This window comes from Myiozetetes cayanensis, unplaced genomic scaffold, assembly GCF_022539395.1.
Source record: "Myiozetetes cayanensis isolate MyiCay16 unplaced genomic scaffold, myiCay2020 scf24, whole genome shotgun sequence".
NCBI lineage: Eukaryota > Metazoa > Chordata > Aves > Passeriformes > Tyrannidae > Myiozetetes > Myiozetetes cayanensis.
Genome location: NW_026087456.1, coordinates 8,794,392 through 8,811,302, shown reverse-complemented (window position 1 = coordinate 8,811,302; position 16,911 = coordinate 8,794,392). Strand labels below are relative to the sequence as shown.

Here is a 16,911-nt window from a genome sequence, read left to right as displayed (position 1 = left end):
GTGCACTCAGCGAAAAGTGCTGCAGAGAAGGACAGGATGAGGACCGGCCCCCCAGACCCCAAGCCGCACTAACACTTTCAGGGTTTGGGGATCAAGGCGAGGAGGGGTTCCCCCGTAAACACTGCCCCGGCATCTTTCCCTGGCTCCCCCCACCCCGGGCAGACGAGCCCCTCGTTGGGGGCCAATTGTTCCCGGCAGATTTGCATGGCAGGTGCAGGCCTGCAGAGCGATTTTGCCATCCTGGGCCCCCCGCCTCCGCAAGAGGGTTTGCCTCCCCCCCCCTTGTGAAAAAAGGCCGCCGGTGCCTTCCTTTCCCATGAAGAAGAGAAGAAGCTTGAGGATCGCGTGAACACGCTTCAGTTTTCTTATTCTTTTCTATAGATGTGGGGAAAAGAACAGCCGATTGTGTGAAAAACCCAGTGCCTGCAAAAAGGGACATTGGCCATCCAGGCGAAGGTGCGCGAGGGAGAGCACTAATCGCTGAACCAGGAGACAAATACGATTACCAGCTCCGAGCCTTGAGTCAGAAAGTCTCATAGACTTTAAGATGTTAATCCCCAACATAATCCTTCCTTTGGCGTGTAGGAATAGTGCAGCCACAAGAGTTGTTTTGTTATTTATATTGGCGTTTAATAAAACTCAGCCAGTGGTGAATGGGCTGCCCACTCTCCAATGGTAATTAATTCCCTATTTCAGTGACCCAATTGTGCTGGGATAGAGCAGTGGGACAGTCCCACTGCCCCAACCCGCCTTTGTGCAGCTACACGGCTCTCGTGCTTCAACAGCTATGGAAACTCATTCTTTTGATGTCATTCAATGAGTTTTCCTTGGGCATCTTCTAAACTTCAAGGACCCTTTTCTTTCTCGAACGCCTGAAAAGCAGGACTAGCTTGACCACCTCTGTAGAATTTAATGATTTGGTGAAAGGGCCTTTTTTTGGGGGGTTTGTGTAAGGAAAGAGAGAAAGAAAATTTGGCAGGCTGGCTATCAAACAGGGGGGCTATCCAAACTCGGGTGTGCCGAACTCATTCAGCTCCTAATTTATACGCATCTTAAAAGCCACTTTTCCTTACTCAAAATACTTGGGGGCTTCTCTTAGTCGAGGCATTTCTAGAATGGATTTGCCAGTGAGCAATAACTCTGTTTTACAGACGTGAGAAAATGACACAGCAAAATGGTGTTTTAAGAAGGCATTTCCATCCAGAAAAGGGAAAACCACCTGGATATTTTTGCCCAGAAAAGGGGAAAAATACCAGGTACCTGCAATGGGTTATTGATATAAAGTGTGTCTGTGGGTTTATACTTTTTGGCTGTATGGTGAGGTGGCGCAAGGAGTGTGTGAAGCGAACACGTGAAGAACATGGAGTTACCCTGCAGAGCCGCCCTGGTCTGGGCAGCCTCTACTATGTCTTTATACACACTTCCAAAAAAAAAAAAAAAAAAACAAAAACCACACCCAAAAAACCTCTTCGCAAGTCACAAACAATTCAGGATTCAACTAAGAAAACACAGAGTGAACCATATGGCCGGGGTGGCTCGAGTTGGCTGCATTTTCCCTCAGACAAAGAAGGGATTGAGAGTTGAAGGAAAGGAGAAAAAAACCCAACTTTCCGGCTGATGAAGCTGTTGTCTGGAGGCAATGATCCCAAATCTCAAGGCTTTATTCCAGGCTCCGACTGAGACGTGATATGTCATATGATTAGCATCTTTCATATTTACAAGAGTAGTGCGGGCTGCCAGTCTTTAGAGAAAGGCGAGAGAAAGAAGGGGCATATGCTGAAATGGATTTAGCATTTGAAAGAGAGAAAAGAGAGCGGATAAATACACTTAAACGAGGATTTAGTTTTACTCCCGTCGAGTTCTAATGGCTTGTTGATTGAGATTTTAGGGAGCTGGGACAGAGGTGTCAGGAGTAATTTAAAGGCGCTATTCAACCCTGCCCCGCGCGGAAGGACCCGGCGCTCCCCCTCAGGGAGGAGCGGTGCTGCGGCCCTGCGGTGGCCGGCTGGCTCCATGAAGCGGGGCGGATCGCGGCTGCGGCCGCCACCTCCGCCCGGCGGGCGGGTGGCACCACCTGGCGGCAGCGGGAAAGTGAGGGGGGCAAAGTCAGCTGGGATCGGGAAAACGGGAAAAATAGAGAATTCTCGGTGTGTTTGGCACCTGTCAGACCGCACAGCACTTGCTGCTACAAGAGGGTGCTCACAGCCCCGTCCAGTGTGGCCTTGGGCACTGCCAGGGATGGGGCAGCCACAGCTTCTGTGGGCAAACCTGTGCCAGGGCCTCACCTCCCTCACAGGGAGTGATTTCTTCCAAATATCCCATCTAAACTCTCCATTGTCCTGGCAATCCATGCCCTTCTGCAAGCTCTCCAGAGCTTGGGAAGGAGGCCTTTTAATTGTTTTAGCCAAGCTCCTTCCTGGATGTGACATATCTGTAAACATGCAAGATAACAGAATTGTTCTAAAATATCATTTTGTTATTCTTCAGACTAAGTAGCATTAATAGTATTGGATACTTTGTAAGCATAAAAGGATTTCACTTCACAAGCAAATAAAGTCACTTTATTTTCGGTTATCAGGTAAATAAAGTCACTTTATTCAGTTTTAGTCAAATAAACGCAGGGTCAAACAGAAGTATCAGTACATGACATACAAACAAACAAGTACCACATTAAATAAATATTAAATTAGCAATTTTGTAGAGAAACAATATTAATAAAATAGGCACACATTTTATTTTTCCCTCTTACTCCGCTCCTCTTCCTTCCGTTCTTCCCAGTAGCACTTCAGAATGTCATTGAGCTGCTGCTCGCACTGGCTTGCATTTTGTAATCCATTTTCCCATCCTAAAACCAGCAATAAACAGGATAATTACTTCTCTCTTTACAGCATCCATCATGGAATCAGCCCCTGGCTGTGCCGACATCGATTTCCCCCAGTATCAACTGGATGTGATATTTCTGCTTGGAAAGTGGTTCCTCAGAGTTTGGCCACTAACAAGATGCTTTCTTTGATGTCAGCCAAGCAGGTAAAGTCCCATTACTGGATAAAAAATACACTCTTGGGGTATAAACGCAGCTTACAGGTAAAGCTGCAAATGGGCAATGTGCATTTTCCTGTGATATATTAGATTTTATATGCAATAAATATTAAAAATTAGATTTTATATGCAATAAAGGTACTGGTTTATATAGTGTGCATATATATACTTTATATATTGTTATATAGCATATGTACACACTAGAAAGTGTATTATGCATAGTTTAATTAAAGAAGCTGAGCTGCACAGTTTCAAAAACCCTGGAAAAGAAAATACTACCTTTGCAGTGGTGAATTACTCTTTCCCACAGCTTGTTCCTGCTTAAACAGGCCAGGTTTCCCAAAATCAGCAAATGCCTCTTTGCCCTCGTTAGTGCGACGTTCATCCTCTTCTCCGAGTCTATGAATCCAAACTGTCTCGTCCTGACACAGGACAAGACAATGATTTCCTTCTCAGCACCTTGGAAAGCATCTACAGTGGACACCTGGACAGGTTTCACTTCAAAAGCTTCAGAGTGAACCCCACTGAGCAAACCCTGAATCTGTGGGCAAAAGAAATGGGGAAGGGGGTGAGTTTGGCTACTCAGAGTCAACCACTTGCCTTGAGAAAGCACCCAACAAATCTCAGCCTCTACAGGATGTGAACTAGGAAACTAGAGAGTGCAATGTGGAGGGAAAATTGAAAATCTATTTTTTAATCATTCTTTGAATTAAAAATAGTTTTATTAATTTTACAAGGAAAAATAGGTACTTTTTAAATGCAAAAGAGCAATTATGGCAAACTACCCATTTCTCACTTCTAGTTGGCTCTCCCTAGTTGAAATGAAACCTGTGTTTAGAACAAAAAATACATTTAAGAAACCGCCTTATTGGTGATCCACTACACAAACCTTATACATCTGTGATTTATAAAGAGTAATCACACCAATAGCAGCTCCTTCTATTCCACTGGCAATCAGAGCCTGGATGAGCTTGACTGCAAAGTGAGCCTCTGCCATGTTAGAAAAGCTGTTGTCTCTTTCGATCTGGAAAGAGGGAAGAAGATTTCCAAATTAGCTCTCACAAGCAGAATGGAGGGAAAACTACAATATTGACTTTATTTATATAAGAAATCTATGTAAGAAATGTTCAGGAGCTTACCTGCTCCATGCCATTCACACTGTAAAAGCACAGTGTTGGGAGCCAGTCCAGTAAAGGAGTTCTGTCCTCCTCGGAAATCCCGTCGATGAGGTTCCCTCCGTAGAACAGCTCGTTGGCGATGGCACTGAGGGCAGGGTGACAGCGGTACTGTGTCCGGAGGAGGATTGCTTTATGTCCCTAAAAAAATGAGGATAAAGGGTGACTGGGAAGCGTTCGAGGCCAGGCTGGGTAGTGGATGGTGGAAGGTGTCCCTGTCCATGTCAGGTGGGGGTTGGATCAGGTGACCTTTCCGGTCCCTCTAACCCAAACCATTCTATGATTCCGTGGTAATTTGCAAGGCTGAAACTCTGATCCTCTGACATCTAAACCAGAATTTTCCTGGTGACTTTAGTGGACCTACAGTTCCACCCTCCACTTTTCCAAAGGTGTGGTTGGCAGTACCTACCATTAAGCACAGCCGGTCAAAGAGGGTCTGCTCCAATCCCTGCTCATGGACACTCTCAGACCCTTGAACAGTTGGTGGTAATTGCTTGGGGTCTCCAACAAGGACGAGCTTTTCACACTGAAACCTGAATGGGAACGGGAAAAACCATGAAAAAAAAAAAGTTCTAAAAATGAGGCTAAACTGTTCATAACCAAAGTGTGTGTGCTGTGTTTATACATCACATTGCTTTCCATCTGCCTCCCTGCTCCATCTTCCCACAGTTTAATAGCACCTAAGGTCAGGCCTCCATTTAAAATTACTCTCCTTGTTCTCTAAGGGGAGACCTCGGGGTTCATGTACTTAAAAAGATGTGGGGTTTGGCACTTCCAGGAGGTTGTGTCACTGCTCAGCAAGTTATTTCCCTGCTGAAGCCCCACAGGAAGGCTGTACCTGGCGATGGGAAGGAGAGAAGCAGGTTCAGTCATCTGACTGCACTCGTCCAGCATCACCACAGGAAACCTGAGAGCATTCAGGCAGGGGAAGGGGCAGGCAGCACAGGTCACTCCAACCACTTTCACCTTTTAGTAGTGAGGGGAAAATGGGGAGACAAAAAGTTAAGGTCAGTTGATAGTTCATCTCTGTGCAGTCCATAACTATAGCAGTAGAATTGCTACAGGCTATCTCATGTCACTGGTTCTCAATAAACTGCTCAGATCTGCTTTGTTACAATTGCTTTACAACAAGCTGTGACTTTCTGAGTCTAGGACTGAGGAGAAATAACTGGAAAGACCAGAAATTGAGGAGAATTTTCTACAGGGAGTAGTAATCTTAAAAGGTAATAGTTTGATGAAAAGGTGCTTAAAATATATTTGAAATCTCCTTGGTGGTTGATACACAGCTGTGTTGATACACAGCTCCAGGACAGATTTAGCTCAGTCTTTATCTTTTAACCTTTATGTCTACATAAATTCTATTTTCAAGGTGACAGTGCAGATGAGCTGTACTGAGAAATTTTTCTCTGCCCACCTTGAAAACTAAATTGGCAATATTAAATCAGATTGCAGTCGAGTACAAAAGAGTTTCTGTCTTATATCACTGAAAAAGAACTGCAAGTTCAACTTAGAAAAGTCCTGCACAGGTAAGACACTAAGCTATACCTGTGGAATCAAACCTAAGATCAAAATTAGGAGTCTGGCAGGTGTGAGAGGGAATTCCCAGTTTCCATACGGTGGGTTTTGTGGATAGGACACAAGGAATCCCCACTTTCCCATCCCATCTCTTTGACTGTACCTGTTGCAGGATGGTTTTATTGGTCCCCAGTTTGTGCTGCTCAATGCTCTTCCTGACGTATATTTTTTCAGCTGGAGTCAAATCTTCTTTCATGAGAGCAAGCAGCTCTTTCAGCTGCTCGTTTTCATTTCCTGAGCCTGCATGTAAACTTCAAAAAGGGTTTTGTGACATGCATTGCAGCAACTGAAAACAGCAGTGCTTGGAAAAATGTACTAAAATAATCATACTTGATATATCAAAGTGCTTTAAAACAATGTATTAACCTATCCCAAATTGCCTCAAATCCCATAAAGAACAAGTTTCTTACCTGTGGGGAAGAATTGCTTTGGTGATTTTCCTAATACTTCCCACTCGGATAAAATCCTCAAATCCAAGCTCCAGCAGGCTTCAGAGAAAAAAGAGATGACAGATGTCACAGAAATAGAAAAATCTTGAAAACTTTAAAAGTGGTTTTAAAAGGTACATCAGAACACAAACTCCTGTGCTTAACCAGATGAAGTAACTCAGCCTTTTAATACCAACACGTTGATCTTTACCGTGGAAGTGCATTATCATTTCTGGGAGAAGAGGCTGGAAAAGCCTCAGTAACCCACCCCAGCAGTATCCTGTCCACAGCAACGTTGGTGGAAGAAGCAATGAGAAGTTTCCACGGAGTTGGCCTTGGACCCTCCGTAGCTTCACTGCTTTCAAAGAGCTGTACGAGGAACAAGATCACCACAGACAGCAGGTAGCTCTTGCCAGCTCCAAAAACACCTGGTAATTTGGAAGCAAAAGCCAAAGTTACAAGAAGTGAAATAGAAGGCAGTATAAACCAGCAAGGAATAGTGTGTAATAGAAAAATAAATTATAATTAAGCAATGCTGATACATGAAAAAAAAAAGGGGGTTAATATGAAAAGAAAGAAGTAGAAGGTAATAAATCACTCTGATTTTGTGTACAGATGTTTCTAGGAAGAAACCTCAATTCTTCTGTGAAATCCTGCAAAAGGCAGAATGCAAATTCAAGGATGAAAAAGTTCTGTGCTGACAGAATAGATGTTATAATGTCAAGGGACATTTCAGAGGGGCCTCACACAGAAATTAATTCTCAGGAAATGCATGAAGTGGGTGAGGACAGCAGCATTACAGAAGGGGATATTCCATACACAGGAAGTTTATTCAAGCTCATCTTTTGGGCTACATTTCAAATAAGTCAACACTGAATGTGACTTTAAGTCTGCCTGAAATTATAAATATATGATGAAGGAACGAAATGTGCTGTTTCATCTCTGGGATATTTCCCTACCACTGGCATTACACATTAATCAGCCTTTCTGCACAGGTGGAAGAGCAGCACATTTCCCCATCCTGTGCTGTGTACCACGTATGATTGTGATGGGGGGGCTCTGCTGCTCCTCCTCGGCTGTGATGTTCCCACACGAGCTCATCATCCGAGCGATGTGGAGCAGCGACGCCGCTTGGTCGGGGTTCAGGGAGAACCTTTGGATCATCTCTTCAGCCAGGCCCGTGGCCACCTCAGAGCTGACAGGGCCAGCCATCACTGAGCTTTTCAGCCTCATGGCAGGAGGAGTAAATTTTCTTCTGTCGACTCTTTTAGGAGCATTTTCAGAACGGAAATTCCTGGGGACAAAAAGCAGTCCAAAGCTGTGGTATAATATTATTTGTATCTCTTGGTTCTGATGTTCTCAGTGACCCAGCACTGAACTGCTGAGGTTTTATGACCTGCTCACAGTATCACTGAACAGTAACTTACATGTTTAGTAGGTATGGGATTAGTGGGAATGTGGATGGATTGAAGTGCTCCTCCATATTTCTTAAGGATGCCAGCTCCCCACTGGCATTACAAACCAGCAGGGCGTGAACACACACTGGAAAAGGCCACAGAAAAATAAAAGTAGGAAGAAATTAAATGAGCCAAGATTTCACATCAGCTAAGTAGACGAATTATAAAGTACCAAAAGAGAAATTAGCCAACTTCGTCTCTTTCATTTACAAACCAAACCAATCATCAAACTTTGGCTCAATTCAACAGCAAAACTAAGGAACTTTTGCAAAACCACAGATTTAATACATGGCTTTTTATGTAAATGTGTTTTCCATAGTGAGTAGCTTGGGTTATATTTTTTTTTCAAGGACAGTACCAACATATTCCTGTTACTTACACACTGACAGTCAACTTGCATTCTATATTGTATTATTTACTACATTATTTATATTATTCTCATTTCTTCCTCCCTCACTTAGAATTTACCAGCTGCTTTGCAGGTTTACTTACATCAAGTCCTGCGTTCAAATTACATATTCAAAGATATAAGAGAGAAAAATACTGTGAATTAAATCATGTCTGAGATTTGGGAAATTCTAATATCTTCCTTCATTGTTGGTTGGATTCCTCTGTAGTTGTTCCCCACAATTGTGAATTATTTGGTGTAGAACTCACTGTTTGATCTCCAGTTGGAGGGACTGTAGCCCTTCAGTGGCAGCAATTCTATTTCATTGTTGGAGGATGGTCCAAAGAAAGCACTGCTTGCAATGAAAGTATCAATGGGATCAAAGTTCAGAGTCTTGGAAACCACCCAAATATCATCTGTTAAAACAAACCACAGAGTTCTCATAAGCTGCTTCTACTGCCACCTTTGCAATCAGATGCTTGGGATGTGCCTACCTTTGCTGTAGAGAGAAGAATGCTCCTTTTTGCTTAATTTGAGGTATAATTTGGGTTTGGAGTCACCATCTAAGCTGGCAGGTGTATTCATAAATTTCTTGAACTTACTGTACTTCTGGGTTTGAATTTCAAAGGCTTTCCTGGGAAATGGTAATTTTAAGGAAAAGCATGTAAACTATTGGCACATTTTGGATTCAGCACCAAAAAAGAGAAAGCTCTACAGATTGGACCACATTACACAGATTGTGGTGCCTGTTCATCATCTTGCATTAACACGTTTTAAATGCATTTCTCTTGCAAAATTCTCTCATGTTCAGCCATCATGAAATTGTTTCCTTCACAGTTAAGCAGCACAGACTAGCCCTTGATACAATTTCTGCTGTTAAAATGACAATCTTGCAGAGAATAAATCAAATTCTCTTGGTAGTGATTAAATGAACAAGAATTCAAGTGCAGCAACTGTAAGGGATTTCATTAACCAAGTTGCTGCTAAGTAGTTCTGATTCTTGCTAAAAAGAAATGCCATTGCTATAAATATTATTCCCTCACTAATTTGGCTCTTACATGTCTTTACACAACTGTAACCTCTTTAAACACAGTGAAAACGTCTCTTAAATGCTGCTGAAATCCCGAGTTGCTGGAATATTTACAAAACCTGAATTCACACAGCACTGGAGAAAAGTGCAGAAGGTTTCAGGAATACCTCACCAAAAGCTGGCATTCCTCATAGAGAGCAATCCTTTGGCTTCTGAGGTACGTCCCAATGCTTTTGACATCATGGAGCACTGCACTGGGTCTGGATTTTGCCTGTGTGGGGTTCACATCCTCTATCCACTTGAAAAACGAGCACTGCTCGGCTTTCGGGGCGTCACAGGCGTAGAACAAACGACCCTGCAAAGGACAGGGGCAAAACCAGACCATGAGCACTATAACAGGCAAGGAAAAAAGGGGAAAAAAAAAGGACCAGCACTTTCACCCGAAACTGTAAAACCACAGGGAATAAACAGCACCTTGTTTTGGCCTTCTTTTTTGACCATGACCAGCTTAGCAGGGTGCATGTGGTTGCAGAGTGGAGCACAGCTTCCCTGGCTCTGGCTTTGCCCATCTTTCACTGAAGTGTAAAATGAAATGTCCACTTTGGAGAGTGCATTGTGCAATCTCTGGGACAGCTCAAACAGCATTACGTTCAATTGCTCTGGAGAGAGAAAGGAGAAAAGAAAGGAATAATTAGTACAGCCTTAAAATGCTTATGCAGGCACACAGCGTTCAAACAAATATATTTTCATTTGCAGATTTCAAACCTAAATCGAAATATTTAATCTGAGTCTTAAAAGAAACCATGTGACCTGCAAAATCCATGCATTGCAGGGGAAAAAAAAAGCTTAGGAATCTAAAGACTAGAAAACAAGCAGGAGGTTCCTGTTGTTGAACAAAGTGTGCTGTTCTTTTGGTTTGTCTTTGCCATTTTGGGCATAGATTGAATACATTTCAGGACATATTAAAAAATCAAATGCAGCCAGCTGTTTTAATGGGTGATGCTGAGGATTTCTGTCCCTCTTATCCTGCTTGGTGAAGCTTCAGAAATACCCTGTTTAAAAATGACAGCATTTTACACAACACCATGTCAGACTCACCTGTCAGAGCAGCTTTGAAAATCTGTTTGTAATGAATATGAGACCGGAACACAGCTGGGATGGAGATCGTTCTTTTAGGGAGATTAGCACGTTTCACTTTATCCCCGCTGGGAAAAGACAACTCAGAAATTCTTATGTCCTAAAAAGACCCCGAAAAGTAAACCATTATTACTTGCAAGACCCCGAAAGAGAAAAATACTTCTCCTTAGAGCATGGGCTGCCATTTAAGATGCACCACGAGGTTAAAATCTGCCCCTTGACAAGCAGCAGTAATGCTTCCAAAGGCTGTAAATTATGTAATTGAAAATTATGTTTTTCAGTGCTACGGGAAGGAGCACACAAACCCCATTTTAACAGTATTTTTGCACAGAAAAAAATTACCCAGATGAAAATACAGCAAAGGTAGTACAAGGTTAGGGAAGGCAGAACCACATATATGTTATATATATGTATGTATATGCAGTATCAGTGCTTATTCAATGCAATTAACTTATTTTTCCAGAGGTAAAACTTAAAAAATTTGGAAGTATTTTAAAATCAGAGACTATGCTTTGAAGCAAGTTATAGGTGTTCTTGGAAACAATGCGGATTTTCAAATTTAGAAAAACCCTTATTGAAAATTCTTACCAATTACAAATGACCAGACAGGCCAACAGCTTTTAATTTCATCTTCCTGCCATCCACATTCTGATTAAAAACCTAAATCTGGCACTGTGTGTGCCCAGGAATTACCTTTACAAACAATTTGTCGAGCAGCTGCTGTTCTGCAGCTGAGACTCATTTGTTTTGCTACAAGAGGTAGAAACATTTCACCCAGTTGCACTGATAATATCTTGCAGGAAATACAGAGAAATGCAGTTCCTTTGGCTGGGAAAAAATGTGTTTCTGCCACTTACAAGTGTATTTGCTTGAAGAGTTACACACCTGGCCCTCTCCTGTTCCGGCGTGGCAGCTCAGGTGACTCAACACCTTTTGTGTTGCCGCAGCCAAAGGTGTCTGACTTAAGTGCGGGGAAAGTAACTTCCCCTCAGAAATCCAATCCGGGGGGGTGCTGCTTGCACAGCATTCCCCAGGGGAGCTCTTGGATATCAGCAGAGGGGCAGCACCAGGAGCCCTTTGATTCCCAGCTCCACTCTCTCCCGTGTCACCCTGCAGCATTCCAAGGATGCTCTGGGCACAGATGTCAGCAGTCTCTTCCCTGTCATCGCTGGGGTGAGGGATCAAGTCGCTCTGAGCGCTGTTTTGATACTTCAGCCACTTGCTTTGTCTGTGTTGGGAAGTCACCTTGGGGAGCAGGGGCTGTACAGATTCCCTTTGTCCGTCTTCCGTGTACTCCCCAAACACGGCAGTCTCACAATTCCTGTCCTCGGGGCCGGGAGCACTCATAGGAAATTCCACTGGAATAGGAAATTCGCTGTCAGTGGGATAAAACGCGCCAGGAATCTCCTCGGTGGCAGGAAGGGTGACAAACGGAGTCCGTGTTTTAAGGGTGGCTTTGGATCTTGGCAGGCTGCATTCCTCTGGATAGCTGGATTTCTCCCCTGCTGCAGGGCAAATATATCTTACAAGCAACTTGTAGCACTCAGGGATGGCACTTCAGATGTACAGGAAGATAAGGAAAGAAAGTCTAACTTCTTCCTTTCACATCCTGTCTTTTAACTGGGAAGCTCTCTGGATCATGCCTGGGCAGTGCTACACTACATTTCCATACACCCTGATTGATTTTGTGTGATTCTTGTAATGAATTTTAACTCTTTTAAATCCCCATATTCAGAACACATTATTTAGCCAGTCTATTTGTATAAAAGACAATTATTTAAACATAGTTGTGTTTTAGGGGCCATTAATCTGATAGTTTTGGTAGGCCACTGACAGATGCCAACTGGAAAACACCCAGCTTAATATTACAGAAAGATCACCCCCAAAATGTGAATTAACACTAAACAATGTAGATAAATAAGCTTTTAGTACCAAAAAGCATTCTTCTTACTAAATTCATTATCAGCAGTGACAGTTGAAAACTAAAAGCAGGTAAATAAAACCATAAATATGACTGACTAAATCACTCCACTGAGGTTTCTTTCAGGAGAACAGAATTGGCAGATTAATTGTCTATCATAGCACAACTCACTGTGCTTCAAAGATCCTGAGAGCTTTTCCAGCTAAAATACTGTAAAAGTGCAATTATAAACTGTAATCTCTTACTGAAAAAAACATCTGGGAGTTCTGGTTCCCGTGGTAAGATCCCTTGTATCAAGGGCTCCTGGATGTCTCCAATGCTTTCCTCGTTTCCTGAAGGTGGAGAAACTGTAGAATCTGGATCAAATGAGGAAGGCAGTTCTGAGGAAATCTACAGGTGAAGAATGAATATGTTAAGTGAATGACTGGAAAAAACCCCTTGATTATAGCTCTTTTATCACTATTCTCTCTCTCATCGTTCTAAACAATTGAAATGTGTCTCAGAGTTGAGATAAAACAGCGTCAAAAATAAGAAACTGCCACGAACACACAGGAAATAAAGCCAAAAATATGCAGAACAGACAGTGAATGCACACCTTGCCAGGTTCCCAGGAAGTCCACTGTGCTTGTCTCAGAGCAGAATGTGAAGGTGAGCCTGCCATTGTCCATGCTGGCACTTCAGGACACACGTGGAATGCCAGTGCTAGGAAAAACACATGAAAGACAGAAGTCATGCAGAAATGTTGAGGCCAATTGCTGCCTTTTAACTTGTACTTCCACTTACGGGACTGATTTATTCTTGACTCTTCCATCACATCAGGCTCCATTTGAAAATTCCCTTCTCTGATAACATCCAGATCATCCCCCTGGAGACTTCTGGAACCTGGAGACTTAAAAAAAAAAAAAAGGATGAGCAAAAACTTGCTAGAAATTCAGCTGCTTTATCTTGTGTTTTTCAGAGTGGGACTGATCAGACAAGAAAATAAGTTAATGTTTTACCTGTCCGAAGTCAAAAAGGCCATTATTGCTTGAAAACAGGGGTGAGAAAAATGTCTCAGCTGCAAAGTCCATGTTATGTGGGTACTGCTGCTGTCCCAGCTGGGAGCAGGGAGCTCTCAGCATGATCTCACTGGCTGCTGATCCCTTTACTTGGTGCCCTTGGAATACAACAGGCTACACAATACATTGGAATTATCACTAACTGGAAATAAATACAGCTCTGGAACTATCTGCAGTCACTAAAGGTATTTCTCAGACATACAACAAAAATTATCTGTTGGAAACTGCAGAAGAGAAACAAAAAAAATTCTGTTTCTTTCCTCATAATCTCAGTTTAAAACTCTCCCTGGCGAATTTCCCACAGACAAATATACTGAAGAATGATGAGAAGCCCATTACCAAACTGGTTAAAATTTTATTTGGACTTACTGCAATAGATTACAAATAGTAAACCATTCCATTGCAGTTTGAGAAACACTGTTCATTATGCCTCAGCTCCACAGAAATTGTACCTTTGGTTGCCAGTCAGATGGCCCAGGGTCTCTGTGGGCTGCTGCTACTGGTGGAATATATGGCTCTGTCTCCTGTAATAAACTGTCCACACAGCTGGGCTGCACAGAAGAAGTATCAAAAACTAATTAACCTAACAATTTAATGACCATTTAAAGTGAAAAATACAAGCTATGCAATCTCTTGTATTTATACAAAAGAAGCATTTCAATTACAGCCTTTTAATTTGGAAGCCAGGACAACGCAGGGCAGGATAAAAAACTTCTGGTTGCCTAAAATCTTTAAGCTTTGGAAGGATTGAAAGAAAAAGACTATTACTGTGTGAAGTATCAAACACAGGTTTCCCAATATATTTCAACCCAAGAGCTAAAATTCCTAGGGATTGAATGGTAGGGGAGGAGAAGTACCAGACATATTAATGTGATGTTAAACGTAACTAAATAATACAATTTGCATTGTTTCTCATCACACCCTCCTAAATATTCATTGGCAAGAGGGTCTGCAAGAGGACATCCTCTGTTTATTCCCAGCTTCATAATCAACACCAAGAATTTTATTCCTGGTAGAAAACGAATTTATCTTGTGCAGATAAATATATGTAGTCAAAAATGGGTTACCATAAGGCCAGCAGAATCAAAGTATGAACAGGAAGATGCCTGTAAACTTTCTGAGTAAGGCATTTCTGTAAACTCTTTTACAGCTACAAGAGATGGAAAAGCATAATGAGTTACAGGTAAAAGTTGGGGTTTTTAATGTGAAAACATCTGAATATTTACTGGGCTTACAAACCTTACCCATGCAATGAATTGCACAGTTAGGATTTAACTGAACTAAAGCAAAGGCACTGAGCTCACAACATTGCTTTAAACACTAAAAACTGCCTGAGGGAACCCTACGTAACACACCACTCAAAAAATATGATTTCTGAACATGAATTCTCTGAGAGAGATAAGAGTACAGGAGTCAAACAGATACAGACACACAGAATTCACTTTAAAATAGAAGCTGACCTAACCTTCATCTTTCCCTAGGGGTTCAAATGTCTCCTTGGAAGTCTCTGTTTCCCAGAACACGCTGGTATTTTCCTCCATCTTTTGCAAGCTTTCTAAAGCTGTGCTATGTTGAGTCAAAGCCCTCAGAAGAGTGATATCATTCACCAAAGCAGGGAGACCCGGGGAGTTTTCAGCCACTGCTGTGCCTTTCAGGGAGTCCACCCCTACTCTTTCACCTTTGCAGGCTGCAGGAGGAGCATTTACACTCTCTGCATCTTCAACCTCAGTTTCAACTATTGCTGTTCCCTCTGGGGATGAATGGCCTGTTCCCAAAGGATGCAGAGAACTCGTGGAAAGGAGAGCATCTTCCTCATGTGAAATGCCAAACACCTTTTGATGGTCTTCTGCAACAGACTGGAATGAGCCACTGCCAAGATCTGATTTTGGTGACAGAGCCAGCAAAGGACTGCCTGGTTTAATGCCATCACTCCTGCTACCCCAGAGGTGTTCTGAGCCAACAGCTGGGGATTCCCTGCATCCCAGCTGTGTGACACCTTCTTTATCCATGGCAGAAATGATTCTGCTGGGAGAAATATCTGAAATACTTCCAGTTGCCTCAAATGCACTGGTTTCAGGGTGACATTCCTTAACATTTGTGTCACCAGGCATGGCATCAGAGTGCTGGTTCCTTGTCCATGGTGTGCCACTAATGGTGAGAGCTGCACAGCCAGCCAGATCCTCATTATTGCTTGTGGCTTCGATACTTAACTGACTTTCATTCATCTCTTTTATGTTGTGTCCACCACCCAAAAGTTCCACTTCAGTTCTGCTCTGGTTTGCAGGTTCTTCTGCAGCTCCCCTGGTATCTCTGACACTGTTTGCACAAAGCTCAGGCAAAACACCCCCAGTGCAGTCACTTCCATCACTCTCTCTGTCAAGTGTTGAACATTTGGCTTCATTTTTGCTGTGTGTCACTCCTTCACAGAGGGAATGAGGTGTCAACACAGCATTTGGAGCTCCATCTCCTCCCTCAGAGCAATCTGGGCTCTGTGAAAGTGTGTCTCCCTCAGTGAGCTGCTTCACAGCTCCTTCACACACATCTTCACTGTCTGTGTCATTAAAATCGAAAGACTCCATTAGATTAAAGTTAACCTCCATCAGTTCTCCATCAGGACTACACTCCTTGCCATGCAAACTTAACTCATCCCTAACAATTCCAGCCTCAGTCAGTGTTACATCCCCGGAGAGCTCCAGGTCACTGGGCACTCCCTCTGAATTTTGTCTCAGCTGAAGCTCACTCTGCATCTTCACAGATGAATTCTCCCTAAGATCCTTAGTCCCTGATTGCTCTCTGTATCCAAAGGCATTGTTTTCAAGGGTGATTGGACTTGCTGAAGGTGAAATGTCACCTGAGGACGGGACAAACTGGCTGTCACTCATTCTACTTACGGTGGACTCAGGCAGGAAGCAACTATTTGTGTTGCAGGGATCCTGTAAATCTTGACTTAAATTATTTACCTTTTTGTCGTGTCTCTGTCCTGTGGTTTCTTCACCAAAAGGCTGTTCAGGTGAATTCAGAGGCATTTCAGCATTCCAGTCCTTCCTGTCATTTACAGTTCCCTTCCTAAAAGGCAGGTGCTGAGTGTTCGGAACGATTCCTTTGGCAGCATCACCTGGAAAAGCAGGTAGGGCCGTGCTCTTTTGGTCACATAAATCCGCATTTTTGGCTGCCTGAAACCTGGAGAGACTTTGTGTAAGTGCAGGTGTTTGTTCTCCGTGTCCCTGTGCTGGTTTGGACTTCAGAAGAGCAAGGATCTGTGCCGTGCTCCTGATGTTGTGGGACACTGCCCTGGGACCAGTTTGCCCAGTAAGGAGAGGAGATTCTGGCTTCACAAGGAGCTGAGCAGGGCTTTGCTTCTCTGTCCCCTCACATCTGTCAGGAAATGGAGCTGAAAGCAGCGAGGAGACAGACAAGTGTTCTCTGGCATTGCCCCTCCATCCATCTTCCTGGAAGCCTGCAGAGAGATTTGTGTCTGCATCCTTCTTGTGAATTGTGGAAAATAACGGAGAGGTGACATAAAACTGGGATGGAAAAGTCCCCTGGCACTGCTTAGATAACGGCAACAGTGTTGGTTTTTCTTCCTCTTCCACAGCTGGTATTTTCTTCTCAACCTGGCGTGGCCCTTGGAACCCCTGGGAGAGAAATTGGACATCAATCCACATTTTGCGATCAAATGCTGAGCAACAGACATAAAAACCTG

The 16,911-nt window shown here is 43.1% G+C and overlaps 1 protein-coding gene across 5 annotated transcripts in view; it reads right to left on the bottom strand.

Moving 5' to 3' along the window:
• Positions 1-2,623: 2,623 nt before the first annotated feature.
• ZGRF1 (zinc finger GRF-type containing 1) overlaps positions 2,624-16,911 on the bottom strand; it is a 16,073-nt gene continuing 1,785 nt past the window's right edge. Inside the window, exons 6-27 of one of the 5 annotated variants that reach the window (XM_050320569.1) lie at positions 16,169-16,843; positions 13,661-13,759; positions 12,934-13,039; positions 12,746-12,852; positions 12,396-12,540; positions 11,115-11,734; positions 10,191-10,329; positions 9,567-9,751; positions 9,260-9,447; positions 8,557-8,696; positions 8,332-8,478; positions 7,645-7,759; positions 7,252-7,511; positions 6,486-6,645; positions 6,200-6,277; positions 5,893-6,040; positions 5,053-5,180; positions 4,624-4,747; positions 4,179-4,355; positions 3,929-4,063; positions 3,319-3,580; positions 2,624-2,845 (exon numbers count right to left, since the gene is read on the bottom strand). In XM_050320569.1, coding sequence (XP_050176526.1) covers positions 2,733-2,845; positions 3,319-3,580; positions 3,929-4,063; positions 4,179-4,355; positions 4,624-4,747; positions 5,053-5,180; positions 5,893-6,040; positions 6,200-6,277; positions 6,486-6,645; positions 7,252-7,511; positions 7,645-7,759; positions 8,332-8,478; positions 8,557-8,696; positions 9,260-9,447; positions 9,567-9,751; positions 10,191-10,329; positions 11,115-11,734; positions 12,396-12,540; positions 12,746-12,852; positions 12,934-13,039; positions 13,661-13,759; positions 16,169-16,843 — 4,251 coding nt within the window. In that variant the 3' untranslated portion in view covers positions 2,624-2,732. Of the gene's footprint in view, positions 2,846-3,318; positions 3,581-3,928; positions 4,064-4,178; positions 4,356-4,623; positions 4,748-5,052; positions 5,181-5,892; positions 6,041-6,199; positions 6,278-6,485; positions 6,646-7,251; positions 7,512-7,644; positions 7,760-8,331; positions 8,479-8,556; positions 8,697-9,259; positions 9,448-9,566; positions 9,752-10,190; positions 10,330-11,114; positions 11,735-12,395; positions 12,541-12,745; positions 12,853-12,933; positions 13,040-13,660; positions 13,760-16,168; positions 16,844-16,911 lie in introns of those variants that run through there. The other 4 variants (XM_050320571.1, XM_050320573.1, XM_050320572.1 and 1 more) reach the window with 4 other exon arrangements.